The 13,933-nt window shown below is 48.8% G+C and overlaps 1 protein-coding gene across 1 annotated transcript in view; it reads right to left on the bottom strand.

Annotated features, from left to right (window-relative positions):
• Positions 1-13,933, bottom strand: part of PLXND1 (plexin D1) — a gene marked incomplete at its 5' end in the record, with an annotated part of 83,890 nt that overhangs the window by 16,545 nt on the left and 53,412 nt on the right. The window contains 6 exons of the mRNA XM_010573104.1: positions 5,516-5,714; positions 6,135-6,265; positions 7,368-7,475; positions 8,719-8,831; positions 9,527-9,634; positions 10,707-10,821. Of these exons, the coding sequence (XP_010571406.1) occupies positions 5,516-5,714; positions 6,135-6,265; positions 7,368-7,475; positions 8,719-8,831; positions 9,527-9,634; positions 10,707-10,821 (774 nt within the window). The remainder of the gene's footprint in view (positions 1-5,515; positions 5,715-6,134; positions 6,266-7,367; positions 7,476-8,718; positions 8,832-9,526; positions 9,635-10,706; positions 10,822-13,933) is intronic.

Genomic DNA, 13,933 nt, shown 5'->3' with positions numbered 1-13,933 from the left:
GTAGGGCTGTGGATTGCCACCAACAGGCTGTGCCAGCATTTGCTGTCTCACGGGCAGTGCTCGGGTACCGCTCAGAAGGTAAGGGCATATGTGTAGCTGTGCTGAGTGGGTACATGCATGCACAATGTCAGCAAAATACAAATGTGCATTAATTTACATGTGAAATTACACACGAACTTCAGGGAGAATCTGGCATACTCCAGTACAGAGATGTTTCTTGCAACCTGACAGAGTGCAGACTGTACAATGTACTGCACTCAGCAGGACAAGGATGGGGCTGATGTGCACAAAAATCCAGGCCTACAGAGATATTTGGGTGCCCAGCTTTCTCATGTGTCAGCTGAACCCCTCTTTGCACTGCCTGGTTTGCCATTGAAATCCATGGAAGCGAGCCCACTGCATGTGCCTGTGGCTCTGGGAACTAGTGTTCATACTTCTCATACCACAGCAGAGCCCTGATCACAGCAAAACAGAAAGGATCAGGGTCAACAAGCTGTTCCCATGCAACAGCAAGCAAACACACCATTTAACTCCTTACATTCATCAAACTTCGTCTTACAGGAAAGAGGTGAATTGTGACACTGCTGCAATAAAAACAAAAAACATAACAGGGACCAGCTATTTGTGATGTGGTTCAGCTACATGGTTTAATGCCAGATTTCTGATCCTCTGCTGTCTGCTACGCTGATGTGCAAGTAAAACATAAGCTATTTTCTTAAGAAACTTTTCAGTACTGGAGTACGTCCCATTCTCCCTAATGTTCATGTGCAATTTCCTTCCAACGAGGCAAGTGCAAATTATTGCACATTTATGTACTTTCTGAGTATCACACACACCCCGCACAAACACTCCTGCCATCTGAAATCCTAGTCAAGACAACAGATATCGAATGATTTTGATATTTCTCAGCTAGGAGCTGCTAAATCCTGTTCAATCTGCTTCTTAATTAAGACTTGGTGACTGTTTTATTCTAATTGCCCTATAATTGCTAAAGCAATTAGTTTGATGTCAATTTTGATTCGGCTGCATTCAGTGCAGTTGACGATAAGACACTACAGCCGGGCTGTAGGTGGGCACGCACCATCTGTGCCAATGGTGCACCCACTTTATTTTCTGAGGGCAACTTTTTTATGAACACAGGGAAGCTCCTTGGGCCTTCTGCCGGGGTTTAATGACTTCCTGCAATGCTCCTTCTGAGCACGCAGCATAAAACAGGATCGGCAGCAGAGCTGCCAGTGCTGGAATTGGAGGAAGACACGGCTTCCAGAAAGCAAAGACATGAAGTCGTGGGGATGTGGAGAAGTTGAGGATCGCAAACAGAGTGGAGAAAGTGTCAGAAGACAGAAAGAAGAGTTAGCTTCCAAAAGAATGGCGGGAGCACGAGATAACAAGCAAGGGGATGACACCAACACAGAGACGTCCCCAGGCTGCAGGACCTGCTTTCCCCATAATGTGAACCGTGGAGCACTGCCAAGCTGACCCTAGACAAGAAGTGCTGACAGATCCTGAGGACGGCCTTGCTACGAACAGGAACTCTGTTTATGGTGCATGTGTGTGAACACACGGCAAGGACGAACCCAAGGCTAAATTCAGCGCCGGGTTTTGGAGCCTGCCCCGTCCACTCCGTGGGAAGCTCTGGCCCTGGCCACAGCTCTGGCCGCAGAGAGATGTGAGGGGGCTGCCAACGGCTATGCAGCTGCCTCCAAAAATATTAAAAAAGTGCCAGTCCTGCTGATACAGGAGCTCTTTACGGCTCGAAACCAGCACAGGCTGCACGGGTCGGGGCTGGCCATGTGGCACCTTCCCGCACGTGTAAAGCTGCACTGGAAGGGCCAGCCTGGGGAAGCGGAGGAGTGGGCGTTTCAGACCCGCCACAGTGTGCAGGAGCAGGATCAGCCCCAGGACTGGCTGCATGGGAAATAACGACAGCGCTCCGCTGGCGAGATACTATTTCTATTTGGCTTTTTGGCTTTCAGGCTCAGGAACTGTGGGATGTTATGGAAATCTGCAAAAGTGCTAATCAGACAGCAAATTTCAAAGAGGGGAAAGAAGGGCTGGCAGGCAGGGACTAGAGATAAAATGGCAAACTTGGAAACCTCAAGCATTGTTCAGAAAACTCATCTGGAAATGAATCAAAACTGTCTTTGGACTTGGCTAGTTGGGAGAAAGGAAGTTTAACTAGAAGAGATCAGTGCTGATTCAGGACAAAAAAATACTTAAAAAAACACAGTCTGGGGCCTTTTTTCCTCCTATTGTGAATGTATTTTAATGAGACTTCATTTTCATTTTTGACTGAACTGTTACGGGCTCTTAAAGCTACCCAGGGCACTGAAATAACTTCGCAGTAATGGAAAGCACAGTTCAGGCTGGCATTACTTGAACTGTTTCACGCACGATGAGCGTGGGAGGGCTTGGTTTTTATATGCTTGGGAAAAAAAAGTTTAGAGCACAGACTGAATTCACATGTTGCTGCCCTATTAACAAGGCTGACAAGTCATTAGAGATGTCCTCCCAGGAACACGTTACAGCCATTTCCAAAATGTCTTGGTGAGGCTGGGGTGGGAAAAGCACAGAAAACAGCTGCTTATCCCAAGTGCTTGCTAATTTTGGGACGATTATCTATTTGCATTCTGTGAAGAACCAAACCTCAGCTCCATCCCACATGCAAAACTTCGGGAAGCTTGGACCCAGACCTAAAAACTGAATTCCAAGACCTTAATTTTCCTTTAACTCTGGGTCCCCCGATCCTGTTAGGACCCAGACACAATGGTACCACGGTATCTCACGGGAAAGGCTTTTTTCCCCAGCATTTTCCACCAAAGCTGTAGCAGAAAGAAGAGACATGGAGCATTTTATCTAGGATTCTCACTCAGTTCTGCAGAAACAGAGGTCTGCATCGATTGTGCAAATGCTGCAAAATTCATTTGAATCCAGTCCCAAGCAGCAAGCCTCCTGCTGGTTCTATCATCATATCTCCTGCATGCACCGAGCCAAACCTCCCCCTGTCGAAGTGGTGACTCCATTGCCTTCAGGTGCCCTCCACATGTTCAGACCACTAGTGACTGTGGCCTGCAACTCCTTCCCAGTTGAAGACAGCTCCTTCAAATCATTTTCCCCCAAAACACAAATGGACGGACTGTTAGGCAGAGCATTAATACGAAACAAATGTTTCGAGCATGTAGCGTTGACTTACAAGGGAAAATACAAGCACTTGGAATTTTTCCACTGCACAATGGCAGGGACCTTTGCAGCAGCTGTTTCAAATAGACGTTGTGATTAATGGGGATAATTCAGGAATGAAAACCAGACCCATCGTCACACGTCTGACAGACCAGTGCTACAGGCAGACGGGCAGCCTTTTTTTTTAACCAAGAAATGCCTCTCTGAAGGCAACAGAGTTTGATCCAGAGGAACGCAAGGCACTTGGGAGGTGTTTGACTATCGCTAGTATTTAAATCACAGCCCTGAGCTGAAACCAGCCCGCGTATAAGGAGATGCCGTCTGTCTGACTGCAGTGGCTCCGTGCTCATTTGCACGGCAGGGAAAGGTCCCAGCTCTGCCGATCCAGACCGAGACCCCCCCATCCCTTTGCACAGCTGAGCTCGTGTCCACCTGGGACAGCCAAAGGGCCTCTCTGCACATTTCTGTCTCATCAATTCTCCTCCTCCTCCATATTTCAGCAGGCAGCATGGTTTCTCCTCTGATCACGTCCCCCACCCTCACTGTGGAGCACACGTGATCTGAAAGTCTCTTGGAAATCAACTCTTTACTGCACTCTAGTATGGAAACCGTTTGCTTTTCAGAAATGGGAAATAGGCTGCGGTAGAAAGTGCTGCCATGGCTTCCACTGCCATGGCTTCAGGCTGAGCACGTGAAGCAAGGAGGGGACTGCAAACCCAGCGTGCAATGTTAGCCCCTGCTGAGGACCCACCCGCAGGCGAATGGAAATGCAGGTTCAGCTGGTGGCCTGTCAGCTCTGCAAAGGGTCACCGCCACCCCGCAGACCTGCTCCCGTCCGTACCCTGTCCTTCCTCCTCCCTCCGCAGGGTGGGCCAGGGCTGCAGGGCACGGGAAAGCCCGCTCACAGCTGGCACCAGCACTGCCGCGGCCGCAGGGATGGCCACTGGCCCCACTGCAGACCCTGGACAAGCCTGTGGTCATGGGCACCTCCCCGCCAGGCGCCCCAGGAAAGGGCAGCGTGCTGGCACTCGGGAGCTCCTTGCCATTAATTAGCTATGTAACGTGCCCAAGTCTTCAGGTCCACGTGATAAGACTCGACTTTCTTTCCTCTTTTTTTTTTTTCCCCTGAGAAAGCCTTCTTGCACAATGTCCATTTTTAGCACAAACTGGAGTTGGATCAGATGCCTCACATGTGGTCTCCACTCTCCAAAAGGAGAGATCAGCACTTTTTCTCCAATGGTTTAACTACAGGCACAAAACCTGAAGATTAAAAAAATTCACTAATTCACTCTTTTCTGCTCTTACAGGCTGGATAGCCATGCTGCATTGGCACAGCCATCCTCATTCACTCCTGTAACTTTTATTTCATTATACTGGCTAATTATGTGAGCTAAAATGAAAGATTACGAACTACAAAACCACAGGCTTTAGGACAAAAAGTGATCATCAGCTGGGATCAGAAGACACTATGATATGTATGAGGACAATACAGTATTGCTTCTGTGGCTGTAGGAAACACTTTGGGAGAAGAGATTTTTCAAAGGCTTTTTCAAGGCTTTCCCCTGCGGGTATAATGGGGTGTCCTCCAATTAACTGCCGTGGAATCAATTAAGTTATTGCTCAATTCTTCTGGGAAATTCCAAGCAGAACTGGCAAACATTGGAGATAAAGCACTGAGCAGATGGACTGCTGATGTGCTCTGAAATGCCAAATATATTCCTTTTCGTTACCATTGGAAGACAGTCAGGCTTCTGGGACAGACATCCCACCTCTGCTGCTAAGATCTGTCTGGCCATTGCGGAACCACGAGGACGCCTCCTGCGCGAGAAGCCCCACATACCAATGAGCACCGACACAGAGCAGCCCACTGCCCCAGTGCCACCATCCCTCCCGACAGCCAGGGCTCTCGTGCTCAAGACAGGCAATGCTGAACTGGCTGGTGACCATGAGTACGGCTGCGCGAGCTGGTCAGAGAAAACAACAATTAACTGGAACAGTTTCCAAAACCTCAAGCCATTCTGGTTATTTTTCAACTCCCCTACGGCTCTCTTCTCAAGCATGGTGAAAATGTTAGTTTGTGCTCTGGCGTTAGGAAAGGCCTGCCGCGAAGTCTGAGCTCACCAAATCCCCAGGCAGAAGTGGAGACGCAATTGAATTTAAGGTTGCTTTTCCACTCTTGAACCTTTCAATACACTGGAGTTTGTCAACCATTAGTGACCATTCAAGTGGCAATGCTGGCAGGTATTTAGGTCCTCAGCTGTCCCACACATCCCTCACAACCACTGCACGCAGTGCTGAACTCGTACCCACAACAGCAGTGATCTGGTTCTCTTACTCTGAGATAGCTGTACATGCAGATAGACATCCAGTTGGTGAGCATCTTCTCCACCACGGATTCTGTTCTCCTCAGCATCAGCTTGGGGTTTTTGGAAGCTGAAGCATCTATTAGATCCACCAAGAGGTCCTTCATGATGCTGGTGTAATACTCCAGTTTCCCATGCAACGCAATAGTAAGCAGGGAGGCCAGGTTACATCTGAAACACAGAATGGTGTATGACTCAAGCACCAATCCAACAAGACTAAACTGCCAACTGGCATCAAAAAACACCCAAACACAAAGGCAGTATTTCAGACAATTTTCATGAGCCTTCTCAATGGTGTTAAAACTTCAAACCCTCTTTCAGTGCTGCAGGACCTTGGGTCAGCTTGCACCCTCTTACAGGTAAACCAAGTGTTCAGGGACACAAACACTCAGGAGCAAGTCACTCATACCTTTTGGTGCTCTTCAGGATAATGGAGGTTTATGGCCGTCCATTTCTAATAGAAAAGTGGGAGGCAAGTGTAACTCAACCTTCAACTAAATTGCACGGCTCCCGATATGGGCTGCATTGCTTACAGGTTAGGAATAAGTCACTCTCCTCCAGCTACCAGGTCTTTGGTTATGAAGCTCATACCTGTCTCTAACAGCAAAGTCCTTCTGTTGCTCGAGAGCATGGACAAACACGATGAGAAAGTGCTTGTTGTTGAGTAAGGTGGAGAACAGCGAGATTCCTTCTTCCATATTGGGTCTGCAGTTTTCAGGGATCTAAAGAAAAATTTAGAAAGCAGAGTGAGAAAAACACTGCTTGTTGTTTTCCTCCAGCTTTTATCCTTCTGACTGCAAGGATGTCCCTGCTGAATGTGGAGGTACTGAGCTGAAGACCCCTTACCCCCTCTGCTTGATACCAGTCAGCAGCACACTCTCCTGGCGAGGGCACAACTGCGGGTGATACACAGCTGTATCAGAAGCAGCTTGGCCAGCAGGGCAGTGGCACTGGCCATTCCTCTCTGTTTAGCACTTGTGAGGCCACCTGGAGTACTGTGGCCAGCTTTGGGCTCCCCGCTACAAGACGGATGTTGGCAAACTGGAGCAAGTGTAGCTGTGGGCTGCCAAAAGAATTAGTGGGCATATGAGGAGAGGTGGAGAGGGCTGGGTTTGGTCAGCATTAAGAAGAACTGGTAAGTGGAGATCTTACTGCAGTCTTCAGCTGCCCTGTGGGAGGGCAGAGAAGACAGTGCCAGGCTCTTCTCTGCCGGCACAGTGCTAGGACAAGAGGAAAGGGACACCAGATAGAGCATGGGACACTGATTAAATATAAGGAAGGAAGTTTTCACCTTTAAGGTGGTTGGACACTGGAACGGGGCCCCAAGAGGCTGTGGGATTTCCATCCATGAAGATATTTGATACAGCTGGACAAAGTCCTCAGCAACCTCATCTAGCTGGAGCTGCTTTAAGCAGATCTCCCTTCCAACCTAAGCGACTCTCTGATTCTTCAATTCCTACTGCTTGACCACATGAAACCCAGCTCTGGGACAACCACAGCTTTTACCAAGTCCCTGCTTAGGAGGAATCTAATTTATCATGAACTGCGTATAGGACTGAAGTGACATACAATACGATACACCCAGGAAGAAAAGCCCACAGTGGAGCCAAGGAGGATCTCAGGACAATGCTCCTTCGTGTGAGAGCAGATCCACAGATCTGCCTTCTCCAGTCAGCCAAAGCTGATCTGACGCTGGTATGTGTTAATTGTTTTCAGTGATCAAGCATCCCCCACACACCACAAGAAAACTCATGGCATTGTCAGCACACGCGAGTATGGTTAACAACCACTCAAAAGCATTTGTTTTGTTAGTGGGTTACTCACTTTCCATTCCCCCACCAGGAGTGGATGAGTTTCCTGGACCTGGGAGCCCACCTGGGAGCTGAGCTGCTGGGATGGCAGGATGTAGCACTCCTCGTAGAGTGAGGAACACTGCAACCAAGCACACAGTGTTAGGGGAGGGCGGCTGCACCCGGCTGAGGACCTTCTCATTGCCGTGCATGACAAGGGAACGAGATGGAGAGACATGTCATCGGGACTGAAGACCACCCATTATGAAGAAATGCATTGGTATGGTTTACGAAGCCTTTAGACACTTTGCAAGAGCCTCTTGAATGAGCAAACACCACAAGAATGGGGGGAGGCAGATGTCTGTGCAGACACAGGCTGTTAGGGTAGGGAGACTGCAAATAGACTAATTTGACAGCTAGAAAAATCCCAGAAGAGAAAGCATTATTGAAGACTAAGTCAAAATAGAGGAGTACTGGGTGTTTTAACATATGTAACTTTTGAAACAGATGGGAAAAATCTTTAAATCTCTAACATTCATATAGCAGCCTGAATCTTAAAGACTCTAGTGTGCAGATAGATAGAGATTGGATAACTTAAAAACCTGAGTAATAGCTACTAATGAAACACTCTGCGGTCATAAATCATCATCTCACTCCTCACCACTGAAATGCAACTACCTCAGGGGTGAAATACAGCCGCTGTTAAGGGCACACAGTGACACAACGAAGCAGCCGGTGATGGGAATTACGGCACCGGTACGTCTGGTGCGGCCCAGGAGAAGGACTCTGGGTAGACAGACTGGGACTGGGTGCCCAAGGGGCATCTTACTGGGAGCACCATGCACCCAGCCTTTGAGAGAGAGGAGAGAAAGGGGGAAAGAGAGACATCTAACAGGCTCCTGAGGACCAGCAGAGCAGCTGTGAATGCTCGGTGGCACGCTGCATGGAATAAAAAGCTCCCTCTCCCTGATCACCGACAGCAGAAACACCCCTCAGCCACCCTTCAGCTTCAGCCTCTGCCAAACAGAGTGGGGTGACATTGGAGCCCCTGGGGAGAAGGGGAGCCCCCAGCACTTTCTGCTCATGTGAGAGACCACTTTCGGAAGAGGATGTCCAATGGCATCAAACGGGCGAGCCAGAGTGGGACAGTGCTGCCGCCAGGCTCCTCTTGTGTGCAAGCAATCCCAACCTCACTTCACACCCCAGGAGCTGTGGCTCCACTTTTGATGATAATTGAGGCTGAAATATGTGACAAGTAAATATATAACAGTGGAATGATTTTGTTACACTGTAATAACCCTTTAGCAGAGGGAAAGCAGAGCCCCAATCTGGTTAGGAAGGACCTGGGAGTGATTAGGTGCCGGTGAAATGCAGTATCGCCTTACTTTGGGGAAGAATGTCCGGGTGACAAAGTGCTTGTACTCCAGAAATGGGATCCCCTGGCTGCGGTTTAACTCCTTGGTCAGGTCTGTCATGTCTGTCTGCAGTTCCGCAAAACCTTACACAAAGAGACCCACAGACGGTAAGAGTTCCAATACTCTACCAGCTGAGGCAGTAAGCAAGCTGGCACTGAAAAACATGGCATGTCTCATCTCTGCCTCCTCGAGCCTTTCCCTCGAGTGAGCTAAAGCAGGGTTTTCTTGAGGAGCAGCAGATTACCATCAGGGTTTAACCGTCGGCAGTATATGTCACATCCCACGGCACTGATGGAGAGAACATTTCCCTGCCTCCAGAAGATCAGCCCTCACTCTGGTTCCGCAGGAGGACCTCAGCCTACGCTGCAGTCACGTACCGCAGGGACATCAGATGCAGATGCTTAGATTGCTTCTCCCATTGCTCTAGCAGGACCATGCTGCAATTTCTGTTGCACCCAATCGTAAAGCACACTAAAGATTAGTGTGGCCTTCAAGCAACCCTCTGACACAGCCAAGGACCATTAACCCCGAGACAGGGAAACCAGTGACACTGAAGATCCGTGGCTTGCCCAAGTCAGGCAGCAAGACAGCAGCAGAGCCACACCTCCAGCCACTGAGCCTCATTCACAAATCCTGCCAAAGCTCAAAGGCACATAAATAGTTCTATAAATAATTCTATAAACTTCTACAGAGTAGGTGGTGAATGGCTTCAATCCTGCTATTCCGGCATCTCCCTCTCAGTCCTGGCTCCTCCTCAGTGCCCAGCATGGCGACTTACCTTTGCGGATTTCCTCTCGGATCTGCGACTCCATCTCCTCCATCTGGAGCAGGGTTTTCTGCCAGTAGCGCTCCGCTCTGCGGCTCTTTGTGCAAAACACAAAGAGAGCTGAAAAAGAGGAAGGGAACAAGCCTTTTGGACTAGGTCTTAGGAGCAGCTGCAGCTGGGATCAGAGCGGTCCTCTGCTGACACGGGTGCAGAAAGCTAAATTCAGTGTTGGTTTAACACCTACAACAAGACTGGTATCTGATCAGGCGGTTGTCAATTATCTGTAAATAAGTAAAACCAGCTGGAATTTAATGATCATGCTGTAACTGTCATCTTCAATTTAGGTCCGGGCTGCCTATATTCAACTTAACTGTGTATTAATGTATTCCAGCTGATTAATGAATACAGATTTTAAGATGTTTACCACCTGTATTACAGTGTTCATGTCTGACAGTCTTCCCGTGCCTCCAGAAATATGTTTCTAATGACAGGTCTAATGCATTTAATAAATAGTGTGCGTTATAACCTTTATTAAAAATAAATTAAATCCCTATTAGAAACATCTCATTTGCTGTGAACTGACAGGTTTCTTGCTGCACAGTCATTCTGGGCATGCAATGAGAAGATACCCTAGCCAGAAGACACAGGTGTGTTGCACAGCTTCCACTGAGGTTAGCAAACTGTTGTGTCTGCTCCAAATCTGCAGCTAAGGATGCTTACTCTGTTCTTCATACTCTTTGCCAGGTGCCTGTCACTGGCTGTTACTGATGACAGGACCTTGGGCTAGGTAGACCTCTGGGATGGTCTGGGACAGTCATGCCCGTGAGTGAGCCCTGTTCAAGTCAGTATGAGTCCAAGACCAATTTCTCACACCCTTCTTTATTTTATATTATAGTGGCTACTAAGTGTTTGGGGGAAAAGGGTAAGTTTATAAATATCACAGGCTCAAGTAACAGAGTTGAACTATGAATTCAGCCAGCAAACACCCCATGCTGCAGGAAGCTTTGATCTTGGGTACTGGCTTGGTCCTGTACAAAGAGTGGCTACCTGATGCACCCAGACCAGTTTCAGATATTGCACAACTGCAGCCCGCAGAGGTTTCCTAACATGTGAGTGAGTCATCTTCACCCCTCCACATGCAATGAGAAAAAACCTCAGCAGAGCCTGGAAACTCATCGTTCTGTTCCCTTACCTACAACAGACAGGACCAGCAAGATGCTGCAGATGACAATGGAGACGATGATTGCGGTCTCTCCTCCTCCAAGGTGCAGCATCGCAATTGTGTAGTTGAACTTTCCAACTTGGATCTAGGGAGGGAGGAAAAGCAGGAGCTGAGCAGCATGTTGCCAAGCGGCTTAGAGGTCGAGCAAGGAGGGACTACGGGGCAGTGCTCAGCAGACCTTCGCCCAAGGATGTACTGACCGCTCTGGCTCAGCCCACCAGGCTTTGCAGGGAGGCAAGGCTGTGCCTTTCAGTGCTGGATGTCGGGGACTTTGTGTGTCTCGAAAGAGCCCAATTCTCTTCCTGCATGCTCTGGTGGAACACTAAGGCTGGCTCACAGCAGGCTGTGGTACCGTAGTGGTGCCCATCCTAGGACCACTACAGGGCTTCAGTGGCAGAGCTGCAGGCTCCAGCCCACGTCACGGCCCAACTGTACCCACCCCAGAGAACAAGACAACCCTTTCCTAGAGAGTTAACCATACCATATAGTACTGTCTGTACTACTTTTACTAGAAAACCACTTCCACTAATCATCCGACTTTGTTATGCCTTTGAATGGCCCTTAAATTCCAGCTACACTCTCCTTTCTCCTTCAAAAGAAGAACTGTTGCTACTCAGGAGAAGGAAGGTAAAGAAACTTTAAGGTCTTTGAAATACAGTAAGGGAATAAAATAAGGGAATAAAAATAAATAATAATGAGACCAGAGATGAATAATGAGCTTGAGACTAAAGCACTGGACTGGGTGTCAGGAGGTGCTGGCTCTGCTCCCAACCTGTACTTCTTGTGACACCAAGCACAAACCACTTGAGCTCAGTCCTTTGGTCTCCTGATCACCAGAAGGGAAGAGGCCAACACACTTCACAGGCAGGCTGGCGAGTCTACTCGGCGCTGTTTATAAATGGCTCTCTAGGGCCCTGGGATGAAAGGGTTCAAGAGCATCATCATCTGATAAGGAAAACTCATGACCACACTAGTCTTTTGCTTCTGGAAATGCAAGTTTCACTTCTCTCAAGGAATGAGGAGTGAGAAAAACTTGAGCAAAAAAACTGAAACGAGGTAGGGAAGAGATGGAATAATCTTATGATTACATCTGTGTCATGGAGCACCTCTGGGGAAAGTCCGCACTGTGGTTAAATTACAGTCAGCTCTCAGGAGCTGGGCCAAAGTAGTGTTACAAGCAGGGCCTTCCCACCACGTCCATGCATCAAACACCGTGTAGCGCACAGCTCCATGCCCGCCAGGAAATCCAAGCCCTTGCTCTTGGGAGCGCTGGTGAGGGCATTGATGCTGCCCGCTAAAGGCATCCAGAAAATCCTGGAGGTCTGCCCCTACGCTGCTCCCTCCACAGGCGAGAAAGGAAGGACTGCCCTGCTGCAGGCAACACCGGCTGCCATCAGGGAGACAGGGAAACCTTCAGTGCCTCCGACCATCAGTGCTGGACCACACGGCCAGGCTCCTGCGGCTCCAAGCCCTAATGTGCCCTTGTACCAGCCCTCAGACAGACTCTGGTGCTGGCAGTTTCTGGGGTGGTGCCTCCGGGCAGCATCCAGCACTAAGAGCCTTGGTCTCCTCGCTGGTGCACGCTGGCTGGGAGTCAAGTTGCTGGATGGGGAGCCCTGAGCATCACGCAAGCATTTGTGGAGGTTCGTTTGACAGTCTGCACAGTACCCTGCCGAGCCTCAAGATTTTCACCTCTTTCGTCTGAAATGCTGCAATGAGGCAAGTCCTTGATGCGTTTTGAGTCTTTTTTCCCCACCAACTCAACCTTTTGCATCTGCTAGAGGAGAAATCCCACACTTGCTGTTTAATTCAGTGTTTAAACAGTTTGGTCATGAACAAAAATAGGTCTGAAGGCCTCCGCAAGCTTCTCTTGTGTATTTGGACAGGTCTACTCGATACAATTTTTTCTAATTAGGCTGCAGGTTAAATGGCAACATTTCCAGTCACCAGCATGCAGGGGGCAAGCAGAAGGGGCCGGGCCGGAGGACACGCTGCTCCTGGGAAGAGCTGTAGGGGCTGGGCAGGACTCCTGGGGCACGGGGCCACCGGGAACCATGCTCCGGCTTATGGGATGGAGCTGTCTTGCAGCCTCCCAGGGCGTTAACGGGATCCCCCTGGGACTAAACTAGACTAAAATCAAGCTCCAGCTCACCTAAGGCACTCCCAAAAGAGCTACTCGAAAGTGACCACAAAACACAGGGAGGCTCAGGAGCCCCATCTTCATCACTGGCTCCTTCTCTCTACAGACAGCTGCTGCTGCCCTGTGCAATTTGCTAACAAGGACCTGGCCCGAGAACACATTCACAGAATAGGCATACCCAAAATCATGGTCAGAATTGAGATCAACAGTGGGACACATTCTAAAGGGCTGGTTTGCTGTGCTCTGATCACTGCAGATGTGAGCTCTACCATCTAAACAAGAACAAACTGGGCAGTCACAACAACAGGCAGCTCAGCTTGCCAGAAGAGAGAATTTGCATCAGCAGGCAAGGCTTCTGCAGCCCACAATAGCTGTCCTTGATGAAAATCAGGTAGGGACCACTGCGCAAGTCTGGCTCCATGTTATCAAAGCTAGTACAAGTATGTTATAAAGGCAGCTGTTGCCTATGAAATGGCCAGCAGGCGATAACTCAAACCACATATGAAGGTTTAATAAGCATGCACAGATGTGAATACAAGTTGATTATTTAGCTGCACTCTCACTGCTGGTACACTCTTAATAGCTATGTGATACTTTAGGGCTGGGTATCATTCTCCTGCTTCCTAGGGACCTACTAGGGCATTGCCCTGAATGTTTTATGTCAAACCAAGACTAGCAAACTCATAAATTCCTTTTCTTCCCCAAAGGGATTTCCCTGTTTCTCAGTTCTCACTAAAACCAAAATTACCCTATTTAAAATTTCCATTAAAATGACTTGGGAAATTCTGCTACTTCTGCATTTCCATGTTTCCAGTTTACAACAGAATTTCATACACCACAGACTGTAACCAGTAAACTGGACAACCCTGTCAGTGAATTGGTGGTGCATCTTTGTGCTTTTCTTCCGGGCAGCGCAAATCCACAGCCTCCTCAACTCCCTTTGCAGCCTTCCTCCTCCCTGCCCATTCTGCTGGCTACCACCCCTTCACTGTTAACACACGGACTGGGAGGGGGACTGCAGGGTCTCAGACCATGGAGATGGAGGCATTTTCTCTTC

The sequence above is a fragment of the Haliaeetus leucocephalus genome, unplaced genomic scaffold (genome assembly GCF_000737465.1).
Source record: "Haliaeetus leucocephalus isolate CR32 unplaced genomic scaffold, Haliaeetus_leucocephalus-4.0 Scaffold2, whole genome shotgun sequence".
Taxonomy (NCBI): domain Eukaryota; kingdom Metazoa; phylum Chordata; class Aves; order Accipitriformes; family Accipitridae; genus Haliaeetus; species Haliaeetus leucocephalus.
The sequence above is the reverse complement of the archived record's forward strand: the minus strand, read 5'-3'. Positions and strand labels throughout refer to the sequence as shown.